Source organism: Hypomesus nipponensis, chromosome 18, assembly GCF_054491055.1.
Source record: "Hypomesus nipponensis isolate SF chromosome 18, ASM5449105v1, whole genome shotgun sequence".
Classification (NCBI taxonomy): Eukaryota; Metazoa; Chordata; class Actinopteri; order Osmeriformes; family Osmeridae; genus Hypomesus; species Hypomesus nipponensis.
In genome coordinates this window covers 5,652,501-5,673,429 of record NC_140378.1, presented here as the reverse complement: position 1 = coordinate 5,673,429, position 20,929 = coordinate 5,652,501, and the positions used below count along the sequence as shown (strand labels likewise).

General features: G+C 45.8%; 2 protein-coding genes across 5 annotated transcripts in view; both read left to right on the top strand.

The window, feature by feature from the left end:
• The first annotated feature begins 579 nt into the window (after positions 1-579).
• On the top strand, positions 580-5,061 carry fam3a (FAM3 metabolism regulating signaling molecule A). Its single transcript, XM_084680164.1, has 10 exons — positions 580-879; positions 1,085-1,140; positions 1,260-1,367; positions 1,467-1,490; positions 2,078-2,201; positions 2,512-2,570; positions 2,671-2,721; positions 2,856-2,940; positions 3,646-3,772; positions 4,131-5,061. The coding sequence occupies exons 2-10, from the start codon at positions 1,128-1,130 to the stop codon at positions 4,227-4,229; spliced, it is 690 nt and encodes a 229-aa protein (XP_084536290.1). The 5' UTR covers positions 580-879; positions 1,085-1,127; the 3' UTR covers positions 4,230-5,061.
• A 539-nt stretch (positions 5,062-5,600) lies between these two features.
• The window catches only part of wnk3 (WNK lysine deficient protein kinase 3), a 39,273-nt gene continuing 23,944 nt past the window's right edge, over positions 5,601-20,929 (top strand). For all 4 annotated transcript variants that reach the window (XM_084679296.1, XM_084679298.1, XM_084679297.1 and 1 more), the window contains exons 1-2: positions 5,601-6,126; positions 12,168-13,366. In XM_084679296.1, coding sequence (XP_084535422.1) covers positions 12,641-13,366 — 726 coding nt within the window. In that variant the 5' untranslated portion in view covers positions 5,601-6,126; positions 12,168-12,640. The remainder of the gene's footprint in view (positions 6,127-12,167; positions 13,367-20,929) is intronic.

Here is a 20,929-nt window from a genome sequence, read left to right as displayed (position 1 = left end):
GACACTATTTGGCCTTACAGCGCCACTGTCCATTGCACGACAGTCCTTCCTAACAGTTTTCATTTACATATAGGGATATATGTAATTTTTTTTACATTCAAAATTACTTTTCTTTTAGTAAAGCTAATGTAGCCAATACCGTACATACAATGAGTAAGGTTGCCTGCAAGGGTTAATATTGGCTTCTGTCGTTTGCATTGCATCTGCATCTTTATTGTAAGATAATTATGGTTAACAGTAGCCAATAACAATTTCGCAGTTGTTGGGTGAGATATCCCTATCTCAAATAGTCTAATACCGTTCAGTTGGTCCACAAAAGCTATTTCACAGGTTTATTTGATTATTAATTGATTAAGACTGTACATTGCTATTGATGCTTGTGATTGCATGGGACTGACATTATTTTACGAACTCTGGCAAGTGGAGACAGGAGATTATTTAATGTTATTAATATAACGGGCCTCTGCTCTGTTGTTAATGATAAAATGTAAAGGCTTATGATGTGACGTAATCACAGCCTGTACGTGCATAATAAATGTACGCCTACTGCGCAGACTCCATACACACGTGACGTCACTATAAATAGGCTGCTCAGCCGAGAAACTAGTCCGGAAGACGGCAAAGAACAGTGATAGAATAAACATCTGTCATGTGTAATCAAATGGAAGTTGTGTGATTCGCCTAGAGGATCGACTAGGTACCCAAATAGATAATATAAGCTTCCAATATTATTGGGAGTTTGGGCTTCATTGGTATCGCAAAAGAACGCGAATAAAGTAGCCTACCGATGAGGTTGTAAAACAATAGTAGCCTACAGGTTCTGGCGTGAGCTGCTTAATAAAGCGTGGAAACGGAAGAATCTTTGCTTCAGGAAAGCAGGTAAGCAAATTAGCTAGATTACAAATTCACCGTGTTAAATTGAAGCATATGCATTGTACATAGTGCCCGTTAGTCGATGATTGTTTGGTGTCTTGGATTTTCACTTTTTTGCCATGACGAAAACATGGAGCCATCTTGCATGCCACAATGTCTTGAGACTTGAGTTCGATACATTTTACGATCGTGTTTGTTTGTATCCTTTCAGGATTCTTCTTGTTTGACCTCTCAGTTCTTCAGAGACGCTTAAAATGAGATTGGCAGGTGGGTCTACACACCAAATACATAAATGCTCTCGTGTGTGTGAGATTGCGTGCATGTGCAGAAGAGAGTAAGTTAGTGCTATATTGGTAACTTATTTGAATGTTTTTCCCGTGTAACAGGGCCACTGCGAGCTGTCGCTGTACTTCTTTTGGTGGGACTCACTTGGGTTTTGGCCAGTTCCATTCTCGGAGGGGACAGTGGTACAGTGGTGCGACACCTCTTCACAGGTACCATAACACAGGCCCCTGGCTGATATGTATTGGCAATGGCTGATTATGTATGGCATGTCAGATGACAAGATTGTTGGTCTTATTTTCTTTTGACAGGGACCAACGAGGAGCCAACCACTGGTAAGTGGAGGAGGTTGTTCAAGTTCAAGTCTTTTATTTGTCAGGTACACAGAACAACGCAAGGTCAGACTGGGCACTGAAATTCTTAAGACAACGCAAGCACCTGGCATAACATAGCATATAAGTACACAGAACATAATTTACATCTATGCTGAGCTTAAATAAGTGAAACTTCCTAAATAGACAGATAGCAATAAATAATCGACTATACTAACCCTAATACTAAAACTTCCTAGATTACAGATAACAATAAATAATACACTATACTAACCCTAAATGCACATTAAACCATTTCAACCCTATAACCTATTCTAACCTAAGTGGAGTACAGTACAAAAGTGCAAAAATTGTAGATCAGTAACTATGTCAATAACCATACAGGAGCCTGGTGGTGAGGTACAGTGCGATGTTACTGATAGTGCAACCAGTAGCTGAAAGTGTTGTTGTTATTGACCAAGTCCCTCATTATCTACTATCTATTTCCCTTAAATGCCGCACCCACTATCTGTGACTCAGTATTAGATTCCTAGTTTTGGTGTTGGTCTGTGATAACGGAATTTAAATGTAATAGTTTCCTCTTCTCTCAGAGTCTCGACCACGCAAGTACAAGTGTGGCTTGTCAGCCCCATGCCCCCAAAAACACCTGGCCTTCCGCCTGGTCTCCGGAGCTGCTAATGTCATCGGACCCAAAATATGCCTGGAGGACAAAATGTGAGAACCAATATGAATTTATCTCCATTCCTCCACCACTCAATTTTACTTTCTCATTTCCCTCTTTCTCTCTCTGCCACCGTAACCAGGCATTAAACCTGCCTGAGGAGCTGAATGCAAGTATTTTGCCTTGCTCTCCTTAACTCCATGGGTGTTTGTCACTTTCTCCTCCCCTCAGTGTGCCCGCGTGTCCATGTATCTTCAGTTTGAGCTGTCCAGTGTTTTACCCTCCAGTCCCTAGGATACAATACTATTACTAGTTAACTGTTCTCTCAGTTCCTGTCTAACCTCTTGCACTTCTGTTCCTCAGGCTTGTGAGCAGTGTCAAAAACAACGTTGGCCGAGGACTAAACGTCGCTTTAGTAAATGGTACACATTCTTTCCAACAGCCTTAATCTTATCTTGTGTGTTTTTTATTTCATATCTTAATGATCAGTGCTTTTGTATTGACTAATCTATTTACCTACAGGAGTAACTGGAGAGCTCTTGGACTCAAAATCCTTTGACATGTGGGCAGGAGGTGACTTTGATGTATATTATGCAGCTATAAAAAAAATGATTATATATATATATATATGCGCACACGCATGGATAGACAGAACTAATACATAAAATATACTGAGTAAGTAAGCCTGTCTTATTTACCACTTACAGATGTGAACGACCTGTTGAAGTATCTCCGACCACTGCATGAGGGAACGCTTGTGTTTGTGGCCTCCTTTGATGATGCAGCTACAAAGTATGACCCCCCAACCCTCCAGAACACCCCCACACACGGAAGCTGTTTTGAAAATGTTGCAAAACAAAAACATTCTCCCCACAGTGATACATCTTCATAAAACACAATTTTCTATTACACATTTTTCAATTACATTTTCTAAACAGTGTATTTACATTACATGTATTCATTTAGCAGACACTTTTATCCAAACTTCCAAGAGAGAGCTTTACAAAAAGTGCATAGGCCAATGATCATTAACAATGGGACAACAACAAAAACATTGCGGGTAGCCAAAGCATGAGCATACATTGGGATAAGCAAATAAGTGCCAATGGGAAGAAACACAAGAGCATGTAGTTAAACAAATAACAAATTAAACAGCATGAACCTCAAAAGTGCAAGAGTGTATCTGTAGGAAAGCAAGCAACAATTATATAATTTCCAGTGAGTACAAGTAGTTAAATCAGTTACAACTAACCAACAAGTCCCCCTATAAGTGTCATTGTGTATATATTTGTATTCTATCACACAATGAAGCACTTGGATACACCATTCTACACATTAAAACACAATATCACTGTATGTATATACAAATATATATGTGTATGTATGTCATGGACAATTTAGGATTTTTTTTTATCCCTTTGCATATACTGAAATGTATTCACAAATGGGGAGCAAAAACATGGCCTGATTGTGCCCTGGTTCCTGGCTGTTCGATAGGTTGAACGATGAGGCGCGCCGGCTCTTTGAGGAGCTGGGCAGCACGGTGGTGAAGGAGCTGGCCTTCAGAGACAGCTGGGTGTTTGTGGGAGCCAAGGGCATCGAGAACAAGAGTCCGTTTGAGCAGGTAGAAAATTCCAACCGCCGCTCATGCTGCTTCTGCATAACAAGGTGTTGGACAGGCTCATCTACTTTGCCTCCATTTTCACTTTGGAGGGAAAGTCTGGTGGACTGTGTGACTTCTTTAGTTAAACATGTAAATAGGAAATGATAGGTGGTAGTTTCCTGGTTGGGAGAGGGCTTTCAGTGTTACTGTGGATTACCTGTAGTCTGCACAACAGGTTTATTGTATGTCATTGAGGTCTCGGATATGGCAGAATAAATAATGAAAACAGATTGCAGTTTGTACAAATGAAAATATGGTCATCTTGTTTGTGGTAGTTGAACCCTTTCTTTCTTTTCATTGCTCTCTTTCCTTCCTATAGCGTATGAAGAACAGTAAGAACAGCAACAAGTATGAAGGCTGGCCTGAATCTCTGGAGATGGATGGATGTATTCCCCTACGAGCTCCGTTGGAGAGCTAAGCCCTTTGTTGTACCAATATTAGGAACTGCACTGCACAGAAGAGGAGTTAGTCATATTGACAATTACAGTGGCACAACTGAAGCTGTGCCAGGTTTAAAAACAATTTGGAAGTCCCAGAGAATACTTCTTTTACATTATTTCAAACATGGGTCCAGTTATGTTTCGTCTACCATGGACTTCTGTAGACTTACTGTGAAAAATGCTGGAGCTGACTGCTAACAACTTCAAACTTGTGGATTAAATAGGTTTCTTGATAGTACTCACCGAACACACAAACCAGATGACAATGTAGAAAGGGAAATGTGTGACATAGGAGCCGTTATAGAGGAAGATATGTTCTAGGTACAGCCTCAAATGTGACAACTTGTGTGTGAGAGTTCCAAAGATGCCATTGTGAACAAATATTTATGGTTATAGGATATGTTTTTGATAAGACTGTCATTTTTCGGAGGACTGATGCTTCCAACAGTATATATACTGTATATAAGAGTTGAGGCAGGATCTTGTCTTGTGTAGTGCAGAGAAACCTATTAATATTATACCATTATACCCATTACATATTGTGTCATCAATTGATTTATAGATAAACTGCCATCAATGTTTACAGATGTTATGTGGAGTCTTGGAGACATTGTTTGTAACTACACGTGCACACACAAACTCAGTCAAATATATCTATCATATATTTATGCCGACATAAATAAGATAAAATATCATAAATGAATAATACTATTAATGCAATTGTCAATATCGGTCCCTGGCATTGTCTTGTTTGTAGTGTTTTTGTGTGCTTATTTTAAATTCTGATAAAATGTATCTTACTGTCTTAAAGATGTCCCCCAACTCTTATTTAGTTAAATTACCTCAGGTTCACAGGCTTTCTCGGCTCATAAAACAGCCTACTGGAAAAAGATGACTGTTCTTATACATCCGACAGGGGGCGACAACAGTTGGGGTTATTCGGTTCATTCATGGTTCACTCAAGATTATCCAATAGGCAGAGCCCTGTTTGTATTCATAAGAATGTTGCATTTTAGTTTGTGAAGCAATCGAAAATGACAATAATGCAAACCCTTGATTCTCCTTTGATAGGTTGGGAGTTAGGATTAGAATGGAAATTCCTGTAATTGTATTAAATACATTAGACAATGCATTTAAATAATATGTTAGGTTTTAAATATCACTATGTGTGCATTCAGAGTGCTGAGGTGTAAAAATTCACGATTACCAATTTGCGTAAGATCCCAATCCTTTATTTAATTTGGGATTAAACGAAATGTAAACCATTGCAAATTGCATGTTAGCCGCTGCCCTCTTGTGGTCAGATCTAAAAGCGATCTCGTGCGCATTTGGGATGAGCCCGTGGCAAGTGCCTCTCCACTGTCGTTAGAAACGAAGAGGCAAGCAAGCGCATACAGTTACACCTTGTATACAGATGGCCGTGTGACTCGCGTGTTGTATATAATGTACATAATTTCATTTTTAAATGTATCTGCATGTAAACATTTATACATTCAGTCGCCAAATCGACGAGTGGGTAAAGAAAATCTGTAAATCGAAAGAAAGGCAAGCATCATCTGAATGGAAGCACGTAGACCGCCAGCTCGAACATATCGAGACCAGACGACTCGAATGGGGATTTTTAAACCAGGACTTACCTACAGAACCAGTAGAAGCCCAAAAACGTCAAAGGAAGTATATAAATGCGAGTTATATTCATGCTTAATTGAATGTAATTATTTTATCTAAATAATTGCAGATAAATTCCAACGTGAAGGCCGTTGTAACGCTAAATCATTTGTATATAGAGAATAGCTAGTTGTATAGCTAGTCATTGCTAACCGGGCTAGCCGTTTGCCTAAATCACAACAGACAACAGCAATATGTTACATTTTGGTAAGTACTCTTCAACTTGATATATTGTTACAATTAACGCCTGTAATGTATTGATGATGGAATTCTTAACTTGACATCCGTGTGGAAATTAGAGGTTTGTTGTCAACAGAATTCATTATAAAAATAGTTGTAACGTATTATTCGGTAATTATTTTAAAGATTTAATCGGTATGAACAGATCATTTCCCAACTATCTATTATAATAGGTTACATTCTAAGGAATCCCGACAAGTGTGAATATGAATCTAGTGCTGTAGAAATTTAGCAAACCAATAGCTTGTCGTGAAATTAGATCTGTTGTGTCCACATAGTACTAGTGCACACTGAACTCGGTGTTTCCTTATTTTCACTGTCGCATGTCTGTCTCTTGGCTAAATAAATACTCACCCACCGTGATTGTCCTAAAGCTAACCGGCACATTATCATTTACCGCTTAGAAATAGGCGTTTCTGGAGTGCACCAACTAGCCAATGGAAACCGCCGTGCACAGGATGCATTGCTGTGTGAACTGCCAAAAAGATGGCAAAGATGGCATAGTAGATGGCATGGCAACGTGGTTCTGAAGTGATTAGGCCTACAGCAACCGTAAAACAAGAAAAATGCATTCTTTATTTCATCGTATTTCTTCGTGAGGATATTCACGAAAAAACATTCAAACATTCAAAATCTCCCCATTCAACAGTCATACCCGCTTATCAAAACCACGTTGGTCTTTGATTTTTGTCGGAGTATAGGCCTAAAGGTATAATGACATGCTTGAGTGCATTCTTAAATGTCTCCACAGATTGTCATGTTGACACTGGGCTAAATCGTCAGCAGACTGCCTGATGTCAAATCTGCTGACGAGTTCAAAGTAAAAACCATTGCAATTAGTGTGTTTTTATAAACCCCTGTTGCCAAATTGATATCTAATAAAAGGCTCTGTTCAGCTCTGTGCTATTATCATATGCAGCCGTAGAAGGGGCTGAGCTGGATGCGTGGCTTCTGGAGTTGTAAGCCACTTTAGTAACGTGTAATCCTGACTCATCATCGACAGGCGTCCACTGATTAAGGGACTCTTACCTGGATTAGGCAGTCTGTTTAGAGAGAGAGAGAGAGAGAGATTGAAAGAGAGAGACAAAGAGAGAGAGAGAGAGCGAGCACTGTTGAATGATAGAAAAGCAGAATAAAGTGGCGTTAGATAATAGTTTTCCCCTCTGTCTCTGTGTGAACAGTTTCTACTGTGTGTGTTACCTACACTCACTCTTTCACATGCTTGACCTGGATCGGACAGTACTTTTTGTGTTTCAGCCCTGGGCTTCCCTAATGGAACTGAAACAATTATGTTGTTTGATTCAAGTTGAAGTTTGTGTTTTTCCTCCTGAAACTCAACATCCAGTCTAGACCATTGAGTCAGAAGAAACAAAATGTGCCAAGTGTACAGTTTGAACTTTGATCTTGATTCTTTCACAGTATTTAATCTTTGAGGGATCAATGCTAACGTTAAAGAGTATTTAGCTTAAAGGAAATTAGGTGTGAAGTATACAGGTATGCTCAGGTTATGATTTGGGCTGTAGGGTGGAAAAACCATGGAACAGATAGGCTTACATAACACTTGAACCAAAGCCCTACTCCAACCTTGATGTCTTTGTACCAACATTAAGATATGTCAATTGGCTTACTATATAGTTTACAATTTACAATTTAGCACTGAGTGCAATTAAGGCACACTACAAATACAATGTATTGTTATTAATAGAATTCAGAGTTCCTTTCTTTTCTCTTTCTCAAGTCAAACAAATAGTCCAGCTTGGTACAGCATCATCAGTCAGGGTTCCCATGATTAATCAAGAGGGGGAAACAAGAAAAGCTTAACATGCATCCATCCTGCCAGCTTCACCTCTTTACTCATTTTTCCAATCAAGCAGTCAACACTAGACCTCCAGAAGTAATAATACGCTATTGGACTCTAACTTTTGGAGTGTCCCGGCCTGTAGTTGTTTTTGCTCAACCAGAAATATATTCACTGCTTTCATTTACACAAACACTGGCACATATTTTATCAGCGAAAATCCCCCCACAACCCCTTTGTGTCTGTGCCATCCCCCTCTCTTTATTTCCCTCTTGTTCTCTTTCACACACACATTTTCCCATCCCTTCCACCCCCCCCCCCTCTCTGGTCACAGTTTAGAACTTTCATGCCACCCTCCCCAATCCCTTCCTGCCTCCCTTTTTTATTCACACTTTTCATCAACATCATGTCCCCCCCTCTACCGCCAAAACGTCTCAGTCTGCCCACAGAGTGCAGTCTGCCTGCACACACACACACACACACACACACACACACACACACACACACACACACACACACACACACACACACACAGTCCCCTGGCTCCTCCTTTGTCTGCCTGACTAAATCTACAGAGGCCGCTCAGTCCCAGGGGATTAATGTGTGTATGCCCATGAAGTGAGGGATGGAGAAAAAAAAAAAAAGGAGAGAGGCAGAAAGAGGACGCGATGGAGCTGCGTGTTTGTTATGTTTGGAGTTTAGTATCTCTGTGTGTGTGAGAGACCAGAACACTGGGACTGGGATTGTCTGCGTCTGCAGTATAGAGAGCACAGAACACAGGGAGCAGTTGGTAAACTCCCGGTTTATTTCCACAAAGTTTTTGAGTCTGAAGTCTCACTGTCATGTTTAAAGCGAGATACGTTTGGGGAACCAGTAGTCTAGGCTGAAGGTGTATTTTTTTTTTTTTTGCAGTGCATTTCAAAAATGATTAGACAAGGTTCATAAAGCAGACTGCAGGTGTTGTGCTTGCTTGGGGGCCTGCAGCAGGGTGGAGGGCAGGCAGACTTCAGCATGTCTGGTGTTCTTCTCTATCACGTCTAGGCACATACAGTTCCAGAATCTCAAGGGTGACTGGAGACCTGGGATAAGACATGAGAGGATGCAATATGATTGGTGGATATCCACCACATTGCTGCTCACTGGACAGTTCAGTACAGTTGACCACCATGGTTTTCTCGCATCGGCAGTCATTTGTCCTTTTGTCAGGAAATTGTCTTGGACATCAATTCTTTTTTTTGTAAAGGGACAAACATTTTGTGCGTGCTTGTTTGTGCGTGTGTACAGGTGCCCATGCATGATTCTGTGAGCGTGTGTTTGAAATTGTTCCTGTGTGTGTGTGTTTGAGAGAGAGAATGTGGGTGTGTGTGTGTGTGTGAGAGAGATGTGACTGAATGTGTTTGATGTACTGTGATAACTCTGTCCGGTATGTGGCTTTCATGGGAACTCCTTGCCCTGGGGACAGTGCCACATAAGCTCTTGTTTAAAGGAGAACTTCCCCCTCTTTATCGCCTGTTGTTTTTCCCTCTTGACCCCTGACTTCCCATCCGCTGTTACCTTTCCCGCCTCTTAGTACAGTTTGTCCCCTCCGTGGCCCACTAGGTCATTTTAAGTTTCTGACTGAAGTTTGTTTATGATATTGATTGAGACTAATATCAAGTACCATTTGACTAGGATTCATTGATGTGATTCCTGTAAGTTTTTCCAGTCATAATTGGTAACATAGGATTGTTTCTGTTTAGCGTCTGTGTACATTACTGCTAGTCCAACTGAAAAGCAATCTGTCTTCAATAGTTACAGTCGTATTTCATATTGCTTTAAACTAGAATAGCCTCTACTTATTCTTGCTCCTGTGTTGTGAATGTAGCTCAACGGGAAGTCTCCTCTTCACATTCTCTTCTTCTTAAATAGTCCCACCCTATCAGAAGCACTCATGTTTCCCACCTTGAACCTATTGTCTCTCTAATTTGACTGACGGGTATTAGCATTGCAGCTTGGATTCCCTTCAGTTCAATTGAGAAAGGGCATGCTTGACTTAAAGGCTAATGATGGCGTTTTAAATGAGATAATGGGTACTGAGAGCTTCTGTCTCTACCTTGTCGTTCACAGTGGATTTTTTTTTGCAGTTGTTCATAGCAGGAGCCAATGCTATGACATCAACAATGTCATGATGACATTGCGCCCCCCTCACCAAGTCCATTATGACCACAGCACACTGATGAAATCCGTTCCCTCAACAAAGATAAAAAACATCCAGTTGCAGTCAGAATATTTAGTTGCTGTAGAAACGGAAGTCATAGATCCCCATCAAATTTACTGCTAAATAAGATTCATAGTCATATTTTTCAAGAAAACCAACAAGTATGATCTCATTTTTACATACAGTAAAATTCAAATATTCATGCCTTGCTCAAATTACTGTAAAATTACTATAAAATAGCTCTGTAACCCATAGGGGGCCTTTAATGCCCATACCTATGCAGTCAGTTAAAGCTGGAATGTGAGGAAGTGGAGGTGTCTTGAGAGGTCCAAGGGTATGTTATCAATTGCTAGCATGACATCATATCAATATTAGGTTATCATTCCTATATTAAAGAGGTATCTTATGGTATCCAAGCAGCATAATTGAGCAGCTTCTCTGTGTTGTGGCCCACTTGCACCTTAGACAACATGACCAAGTGGATCATATCAGTCAGCCAGCATCCTCTCCAGCTCCCGGGCTGTCAGTCAAGCCATTCAATAATCTGTGATTGAATAGAGCCAGCAGCCGGGGGCTCGGCATATATTGGCCGTCTGAGGGAAGACCTGACACTCAGGGACAGATGGAGGTGATACAGAGGCAAATATCATCACATCACCAGAGGGGAAGCACACACGCATGCACACACACACAGTGAGATTGACTTACAACGAAGCAGGGGTATATTGCTACCTCACCTTTAGGGAGGTGTATGTGTGTATCTGTTCAAGTGTTGCTCCCGTTGCACGTGTGTGTGTGTGTGTGTGTGTGTGTGTGTAGAAAATCTGTTTCACTAGCTGTTAACACCCTGTTTAGCTGAAAACAACATAATGGGGGCCAACTGAAATTCCCTCAGCTGGTCCAGTCTTAATAAAAGACGACCAGATCACGACCAGACGTTTACAAATTGATAGAGAATATCTCATCCTCATTATTGTGATGGTGTCTACAGGTAATAATGTCTGAAGAGTGCAGCACTCCCAGATCACCAGCGTTCTGTGTAGTTGTATTTCTCAACCCCCCCCACTCATCAATGAGTCATGATGAACGGTACTGGCCCATCCATTTATCATCAGAATCTAGCACTCCAAATGACAGCTCCTCATTGCCTAATGGACCCTTTGACCACCACAGCTGAAGATGCAAGACACTCAGAAACAAACTCCTCCCTCTTTCTATGATGGAACTCTTAGTTGAAACCTCGAAGGTTGCAAGTGCAGCACAGTATGCCCTATAACAAAGAGTAAGCTTGTGTTTGGGAATTTATGAGCCGATTTAATGGGAGCTTTGGTTCCAGTGTTTGAGGACCTTCTCTCAGGGCTCCCCATACATGGGCACCAGAGGTGCTGTCCGTGCCTGCCACCCAAGACCAATGAACACAAGCCAATTAATCCCCTTACAGTGGACATTTGCCCACAAACAATGGAAAAAGGCCAATTGGGGGATATTTCAGGATCTAATGAATGGAGGCTTCCCACTTAATCCCAGCCTTTCCCCGACCCACTTAGGGGTGGGTTCAAAACTTGAATCAGAATCCCTGGCAGATTGTTGCATATGGTCCAGAATCATACATTATTAGGATGGGATTCAGTCATTTACCATGGACCAAGCGATCTGCAGGAGTACCAATTCAGCTATTAAGTAGAACAGCATGAATACTTTTGATTAATTAGACACTTGGGAAATGTCTGTGAGCTCCATGAAAACCTGCTGGCGCAGTGGAGGTTGCTAATGTGCGAGCAGACTGCTGCTCTACGAACAAAAAATAGTTTAGAAACTCTTATTTATGTAAAGCATTTCCTTGATGTTCTCTCACTCCCACAGAGGTCGTGCTGTCCTCCGCCTCGACTTGTCTCTCCTGCAAACCAACTCCAGGAAATCCATTCTCCACAGTTTTAAAATGAACACGAAGGGGTTGCTATATGTTGACCTTGTTTCTCATGCACTCATTCACGTGTTGTCATTTCTTTGCAGGATTTACCTGAGGACCGTGAACACGTTGTGCTTTCAGGACAGGGCCTTGGGGAACTTTTCATACAAAACCTTGAAGGACCCTCCTCTGAGCTAGAGTGTTTCTGCCTGGGTCAGATGAGGGGAGGAGTTTCTCCCATCGGGGACTGAGTTCACCGGCCTGGCTGGCTGGGGAAGATGCACACAGACGATGGGGAGAAGGATGCTCAACACAGAGAACTAGTTCTGGCGAGAGAAAAGCTCTCGGCTTGTCATCGCATGCCCCAGTTAACCAAACAAGGTTAGGAGAGAGATCGGGAGAGAGTCCACTTTGGCGAAGGAGGGATCCCGATTCACCGGCAGCACTGGACGAGCGTGTCACATAGACAACAAGGGGTAGGAGGGTGACCACCGAAAGAGAGAGAGACGGGGACTGACAGAGAACCAGGGGTTAGGAGGAGGAGGGGGGGGCGGAGAAGCGGGAGCGGACATTCCCTATGGCGACTGACCCTGGCGAGCCCACGGGCACCGAGGACTCCTCGGAGAAGCCCGATGGACCGAGGGAGGAGGAGGCGGAGTCGGAGGGCCGGGCCGGACGGGAGAGGGAGAGGACGCGAAGCACCCCCTCCGACTTCCCCTCCTCTCAGACCCAGGAGAGGATTGCCGAGGGAGTGGGACCCAGGGCAGGAGGAGGAGGCGGGGGCGGGGGCGGGGGCGGAGGAGGAGGAGAGGGCACGGGCAGCGCCCGGGAGGAGGAGACGGCAGCACGACCGCTGTCCCTCTCCACGCCCTCGTCCCCGGCGGCCCACGGCCCGAGGCTGAGGCGAGAGAAGCGCTTCTTCCGGAAGAGCGTGGAGATCTGCGAGGAGGAGGACGAGGCGGAGGAGGCCGCGGCGGCCCCCCGCCTCGAGCTGTGCTCCACAGACTCGGTGTTTGCCGGCGGGGCCCAGCCGCAGGGCACCGCCTCCGCCTCCGCCGTCCTCGGACACGACGCCGGCTCCGCCCAGGAGCCCGGCAAGGAGGCGTCCATGTCCTCGCCGCCGCAGCGGGGGAAGGAGAGGGACCGGGAGCTGGAGGAGGAGGCCGAGATGAAGGCCGTGGCCACCTCGCCAGGGGGGCGCTTCCTCAAGTTTGACATTGAGCTGGGCAGGGGAGCCTTTAAGACCGTTTACAAAGGCCTGGACACGGAGACCTGGGTGGAGGTGGCCTGGTGTGAACTTCAGGTGAGGAGATCTGCTTGAGTCTAGGGATCAATAAAAATCCTCTTATAACTATATTACCCACTGTGACCTTCTGGAACCGGTTTAGGCCTAAATGTCACATCTCACAGATAAAAAAGGGAAGAGAGGGTTCCACATTACCCTTCAGTGAACATATTACTGTCTCCCTTAACCTCATTGGCAGATATATGTTTTGTCTCTATTGAATTCTCTCTCTCTCTCCCCTCCTTGGGAAAGATTCTGTCTGTTGTCTACCTGCTTTTCATGTTGAGGTTGCAGCCTGATGAAGGCTGGCAGAGTGAAAAGAAGAGCAGAAACACTTGTTGATGCATTCGGGCTGAACGCTGGAACACCGAACTAGAGGAGAAGCGAGAGGGCAGGGCTCATTTAGTTCCACTTCTAGAGGTTTCAGGCAGGCAATAACTGAGGCGTCCAGGGAAACGGTATGGTTCAATCGCTTGTGTCCTACTCGTTTTTGCTTCCACTTATTACCTTTGTTTACTGGAATGTAACAAATGCGGTCAGCTTATTTTTTTCTCCAGGAAAGGGTTGAATAATATTTGCACGACATACCGTGGGTGAAGTCAGCTGATGAGACTTAATAGTTTCAGTTTTGCTTGTGGCCGCCAGCCTTGTGGCAAGTGCCCAATTCGGGTGTCTGAAAATGGCTCTAGCAGTGAACCGCTTAGTCAGATACGGCACCGTCAATCATTTATCCTATCAGCCCATTAGTCGTGCTAAAACATTCATTGGTTGATCAGATAACGTACGTTTTGAAGGTCAGCTGGCAAAAGTAAAACCAACAACCATGAAAAAGACCCTAACCCTAACAATTGCCCATTCTTCACAGACTTTACGATGACGTGAGAATAAATCTAATGCTGTTGGCGTGACCAGACACCTACACAACCTTCTGAGTCCCACTGGATCTCACTAAACATAAAGAGGCTGCTCGACAATGGCAACCCACTATGCTTTAAGGAGGCTATCAAATACCAATGCGGAGGGAGAAGAAATAGCAGGGCCTGAACGTGTCCTTCTGTGACATACAGGCCGGGATTCATGAGACTGTAAAACGAATAGGCAACATTGTCCAACAAAGTCGGGCTCGATGTGTGGGAGACCATTACAATGAATGAGTCTGTCAGATTGAGAGTGAGAGAGAGAACGGCTTGCTGATTTCTTTGCTAGCATTGTGTGGAAAGGCTAGCCTGTCTAACATCGTGTGTAGATGTTTGGAGGCGAATGCCCACAACAGCCCAGGGTAATCCTTATGTTTGTCGGACTAATGACCAGCCTGCCCCCTCACCTTTCTCCATCTTACCACAGCTACTAAATCACACACACACACTCCTGGCCCTGCTTTATATCAGCAGCTAAGCCTGCAGCTTGAGCCAACACCCCCATGACAGGCAGCAGGGCGACCCAGCCAGCTATGGAAACCAGAGAGCTTTTACAAGATCGTTCCTCCTTCCTGCCAGGCAGTAAAAGCAACCTGTTCTCGTTCAACAGACCATGTCACAAGGATGTCAAATCACTCGCTCTGCCAGTTCCACCAGTGCCTCCCACAAAGTGTGGTAGGTTGGACGTGAAGGACAAGCATAGCCCTGCTCCGGTCCCTTAAACACTGACTCCACGTTTGTGGACATGGTTCCCATTGTCATTTAGCAGACGCTCTTATCCAGAGCAACAGCAAGTAGCTTGCCTCCCTGTACTTGCCCGAGGCAAGTAGGGTGAAGTGCTTGCCCAAGTACACAATGTCATTTGGCACCGCCGGGAATCGAACTGGCAACCTTCTGATTAACAGCCCGATTCCCTAACCCCTCAGCCATCTGACCCCCACACATGTAAGACATGGGCTCACTTCTACGTTATGACCAATATGATAAATAGGTCACAGAAATGTCTGAAGTGTTGGAAGCTCTTGCTGCGAGTGGATGCCAGGAACGAACACATGAATGTAATTCCAGGACATGCTTTGCAGGTTCTTGCCGCAGAGTGCTTGTAGGCTGGCCCTGCCTGCACTGGCCTATTAGACTGTTTATCATGCTACCGAAGGGGGAGGCAGAGAGACAGTGTGACACCAGGTGAGGGAGACCAAGCAAGGCAGTATGAGAGGGAGGGAGGGAAGGCAGGGGGTGAGGGGAGGAGAGAGAGAGAGGGGGGGAGGAGAGAGAGGGGGGGAGGAGAGAGAGGGGGGGAGGAGGGGGGAGGAGAGAGAGAGGAGGAGAGAGAGAGAGAGAGAGAGAGAGCAGAAGGGAGAGGAATGGGGAGGCTGAATGCGAGGGAGGGACAGAAACTGGGAGGGAGGGTGAGAGAGGCAGGGAGGGAGGGTGAGAGAGGCAGGGAGTCAGGTAGGGAGAGAGAGAGAGAGAGGGAGAGAGGAGCCAAACAGAGGATTACCATGGCATCGCTCCCAGAGTGGCTGTGCGGCCGATGCTAACTTAACACACACAAACACCACACACACACACACACACACATGCATACATAAACACATTCTCACACAACCCCAGTTGCATGCACACACATTGAGATTGATTTAATGGCTCTTCTACACAACCGTACAGTCAGTTATAATTCAGTTTAGCAAGTGGAAAATGGCTTCTGTGTCACATCAATGTAGCTGAACCAGATGTGACAGGGGTTGGGCATTATGACAGTGTTGGCATCGATGATAATGATGCTTTCCACAAAGGATAATGAATGTGATTTATAATTGCAGTCAGCATCAGTTGTTGTCAAGGTGGACGCAGGTGTGGCTGGAACAAATGTTTGGAATGTGCCTCTGTGCACAAATAGTTTTCCAGACTCTTACTTCAGCACAACATAAATAGAGCTGAGCCCAAATCTATCTCATGGTAGAAGAGCACACAGAGTTGGGCTATGTGGTGCGACAATAAACTCTCTTCGGGAGGGAGTCAGCAATAAACCAACAACAGGCAAATGATGAATAGTCATACTGTATCCCATATCACCAAGTATTCTGTTTTATGTAGGTGTTGTGGTCTTGAAAACCCACAACATAGGCACCTTTATTCTTTTGGTGCAGCCTTATGAATTCTTTTGGTGCAGCCTTATGAAATTTGGTGCTTTTCCAACATGGTAATAGGCCATCGTTTGCATCAGTTTGCATTTGCGAAACAAAGGGACTTTTTAAAGTCCCAAGTATTAAAATGAAGCACCTTCACCCGTCCACATACAAACACACACGCTCTCGCCTTGCCAGACGAGGAGACCCACACAGGTCCCCCAGAACTGGAACTAGTCCTTCTAATGGAGCCTGAAGGAGAGGGAAAGAAAAGCTCACAGTGTGGCCACCAGCCCTCTTTCCAGATTCTTCTACCGTGGTGAAAGGCCAAAGCCATATATCCCTCTCGCCTTTCTGCTGTAATGAACCGCGTTCATTACCCCGAGACATTCATTTGTGTGTGTTGTACGAGGAAGTGCAGAGTGTGTGCGTTTGTGCATCTGTATGTCACTGTACATCTTTTTCTCTCTCACACACACACACTCTCTCCCTCTCTCACCCCTTCTCTCTCCCCTTTGTCCGTGGGGGCGAGTATACACACAGTGATCCAGGGAGTTAATTACAGTGGGTGCCTGTCAGGCTGGAACAAAAACCCTGCACAGACAGCACAACTCAGGCGGCAGAATCCTGACTGGTTCAACCCTGTCCTTCCAGACTGGCCTTCGCAGGCCGGGGGGGGGGGGGGGGAGGGACGGACGGATGGACGGACGGACAGACTGGCAGCCAGGCTGAATGGAGATAATGGGTATTGTAGCAGAACTAACCTGCCCATGATGAAGACATCAGAAGTTCCAGTTTGGGCCGGTGGAATGGCATTTAGGGCCGCTTAACCGCAGCAGTGCAGGTTGCCAGGATACGACCCGATGGACGCAGTGATTTCATTGTTTCTTCCTAGAAGCCCAGAGAGGGAGGGAGGGAGGGCTCCCGGAGGGTCAGTGTTTACAAAGGCTGAGGCAGATGCTTATGAACACAGAGGTTTAGGAGCGCCTTATACACACACACACATCAGCACACTCTATACACATAAAGGGTTCTCTTTAACAGAGGTTTTTGGAGTGTGATATGGGTATCCATATCACTGTTTGTGTCCACAAGCAGCATTTCCACCCCCCAAAGACAGGAGGCGCTCAACAGAAGTGGGATTACGGGCTGACATTGACGTCATGATCCCGCCATTCACACAAGGCGTCCCAGGTCAGACACTGTAGCAGCCATAAACTGACCTAGCCTGGATTATGGGTTTGTCTGTTGCCCAGTGGGATCAGTCGGGGCTGATTCACATGGAACAGCAAGGGCAGCAAGAACAAAATGAGTGTGGGGGGGGGGGGGGGGGGGGGAAGCATCCACTATCGATTCGAGAGTCAAATTAGGGATAGTGGAACTGGACTAGATCCCCAGTGGAGAGGAGAATCAATGGGACCAGATAGAGCAGACACGACGGTCACCCCAGGCGAACCAGAGGCCACGTACGCCCTAGCACAGCCCTTTGATTCTGACTGTCCCTGTGAGGCACCGCTGATGAACAGTGGTCACATGGTCGCCGTAGCCCAATGGTGAGCCTTGCTGGAGTGACCGACCGGAGCCTCAAGGGAAGCATTTAGGTTCAGCCTCTTCACTCATGTGTCCTCGGATTTGGCACTGATGAATGAATTTAGGTCTTCGTTTATCTATGTATCTGTTTGTTTGAATGATGTATTTGAACGTCATGAATCATCCTTCACCAAGATTGTGATTAAGATGAAGCCTATAAGGATTATTAGACATATCTATAAACGTTGATCAAACTTCTCTTCCACTGTCCAGACCCAGACAGCCCAGACTGGATCGTTCAGGGGTTAATGGAGCATTGGAAACTATTGTCATTGCTCCTTTGCACCCAGGTGTTCGGAATCTCGGCCAGTCAGTAGACAGGAAGTGCGAGGAGTACGATAACTGTGGTATGATCACGATGCATATTGTTTATCACCTGGGGATCTCCTGGGTGTTTGATGAGATCTGACAGAAGGCTGGCTGGAAAGAGCACGACAATAAAAAAGAGTTGACTTTGTTTAATAAAACAAGCTGCTCGGATCATGTGACCTTTCCACGACAGAGTGGTCAGATGAGTAAGGCACATGGTTCACAACCATCCTTATATACAATGGATAGAAATATAGTATACACAGAACATCTCCTTACATGGCCAAGCATAGTCAGCAAATGGATACAGTAGAAAAGGCAAAAAGGTGATATCATAACTCATGGAAGTCCTGTTTATACATATTTTCTTATGTATATGAGTCTGGACATGTTCCATATCTAAATGCAGACTGTAAGAGGCCCACTTCATGACCTATTGACCTCAGTAAGAGACACAGGCCTGTTTGGTTACAGTAGGCAGAGCCCAGGCCTGTTTGGTTACAGTAGGCAGAGCCCAGGCCTGTTTGGTTACAGTAGGCAGAGCCCAGACCTATGTAGTTACAGTAGGCAGAGCCCAGGCCTGTGTAGTTACAGTAGGCAGAGCCCAGGCCTGTGTAGTTACAGTAGGCAGAGCCCAGACCTGTGTAGTTACAGTAGGCAGAGCCCAGGCCTGTGTAGTTACAGTAGGCAGAGCCCAGACCTGTGTAGTTACAGTAGGCAGAGCCCAGGCCTGTGTAGTTACAGTAGGCAGAGCCCAGGCCTGTGTAGTTACAGTAGGCAGAGCCCAGGCCTGTGTAGTTACAGTAGGCAGAGCCCAGGCCTGTGTAGTTACAGTAGGCAGAGCCCAGACCTGTGTAGTTACAGTAGGCAGAGCCCAGGCCTGTGTAGTTACAGTAGGCAGAGCCCAGACCTGTGTAGTTACAGTAGGCAGAGCCCAGACCTGTGTAGTTACAGTAGGCAGAGCCCAGGCCTGTGTGGTTACAGTAGGCAGAGCCCAGGCCTGTGTAGTTACAGTAGGCAGAGCCCAGACCTGTCAGAGATCCTAACTGGAGTCTGTGATGCTCATTGAACTTGGCCCAGTAGCCCGGGTGATAATCCGGGTGAGATCTGCCCTTTTCCAGCAGCCCATCTCGTTAGTCTGAGCTCCCATAGATTACTGTAATCTAATCCCAACGACCAACCGCCTCGTGGTCGTCCACAGCTAAAGCCCGCTCGCTCGCCTTTGCTTGCCACACTTCAGGCACGCACGCCACACCACGCCATCGGGAGGGGGGTCATGCAAGTGGGCCTACGGTCGCCACTGTCAACACAGTGTGTGTTCTTCCTCTCTCTCTCTCTCTCTTCTCTTTCTCTCCCTTCTCTCTGCCTTTTTCTCCCAGGGAGCAAAAAGTAAAAAGGCTCCAGGTGTTCCCGTCGGGCTAAGCCTGTCCCTCTCCTGGCCGAACCGTGCCGTCGTCAGACGGGTTGTGACACGGAGAGTCACGTGTGTGTGCTCCCTGGGCCTCGGCGTTCCGGAAGCGGGGCGTGTAGCGCGGCAGCACCACCCAGGTTACCTCGGCTTTCCGAGCCGAGCTGCTTAACCCGCGGGCCTCCTGAGGTGTGCGACCCCAAACAGGCTGGGGTCACGCAGGTCCAGGTGCTTAGTCTGCTTGCTGCAACCAGGAACAGGCCTGTCAACTGATCCAAGCGCCTGCGGAGGGAATTAAAGCATGTGCAAAGGGGAATGGTGTAGAAACAGAAATAGCGGTGTTACAACCCGAGCTACGTGGCGCAACTACATTCCCAGTCATTAACAGCTTTGAATCACTGGGGGGGGGGGGGGGGGGGGCATGAAAAATCCCTCACTCCCAGCAGAGAATGGCTGGTTTGTGTCGGAGGAGCGGAGGAGCTCCATGAGTCCTCCATGTGACTGAAATACGCATGGATCCTGGAGCGGGGCGAGAATGCCCCGACGGAGACCCACCGGTGGGCACAACAGACTTCATTCATAGCCTCAAGCCCTGCCCCCCACCCAACCCCTCTCCCACTCTCAGGTTTCTGCCTCTTTTGTTTCTGCGCGGCCCCCCGCTCCACCGCGCCGCCGCCTCACGTTTCTGGCCATTGTTTGGTTCTTTGCAGGGCGGCCTTGTCCTAGCGCTTAGCGCTGTGCTCCTACAAAGCCTAAGATGAAGGAGTCACGGGGACATTGTCGTCGTTGGGCATTTTTGTGGGACTAGGTGAATCGGAGACAGTGCTCGTCTCTCTTGCACATATCCAAGCCGCCGTCAGTATGAAAGGCTTTCCAGTCCTATTCAGCTGTGACTCAGGGGGATGGGGAACACGAATCCTGCCTCTCCTGCATGGGTTACAGTCCCATTGAGATGGAGTTCTCTCTCTGTTTCTCTTATTCCAGCTCACGTCACATTGAGCGTTTGATTACTCATGGAAGGTGTCGTTTCCTCTTCAGTCCTGAAGATGGATTATTCTGTTGCATCATGTGAGGCAGGCTAGAGACTGACTTGAGGATTGCAGCAGTTTCAATATGCGACACGCAGCCCATCAATCATTATTGTGAAGGGCAGATGTGCGTGAGACTTAAAAGGCATTTGTATATATATAGAGAGAGAGAAAGAGACAGAGAGAGATGTTTGAGTGTT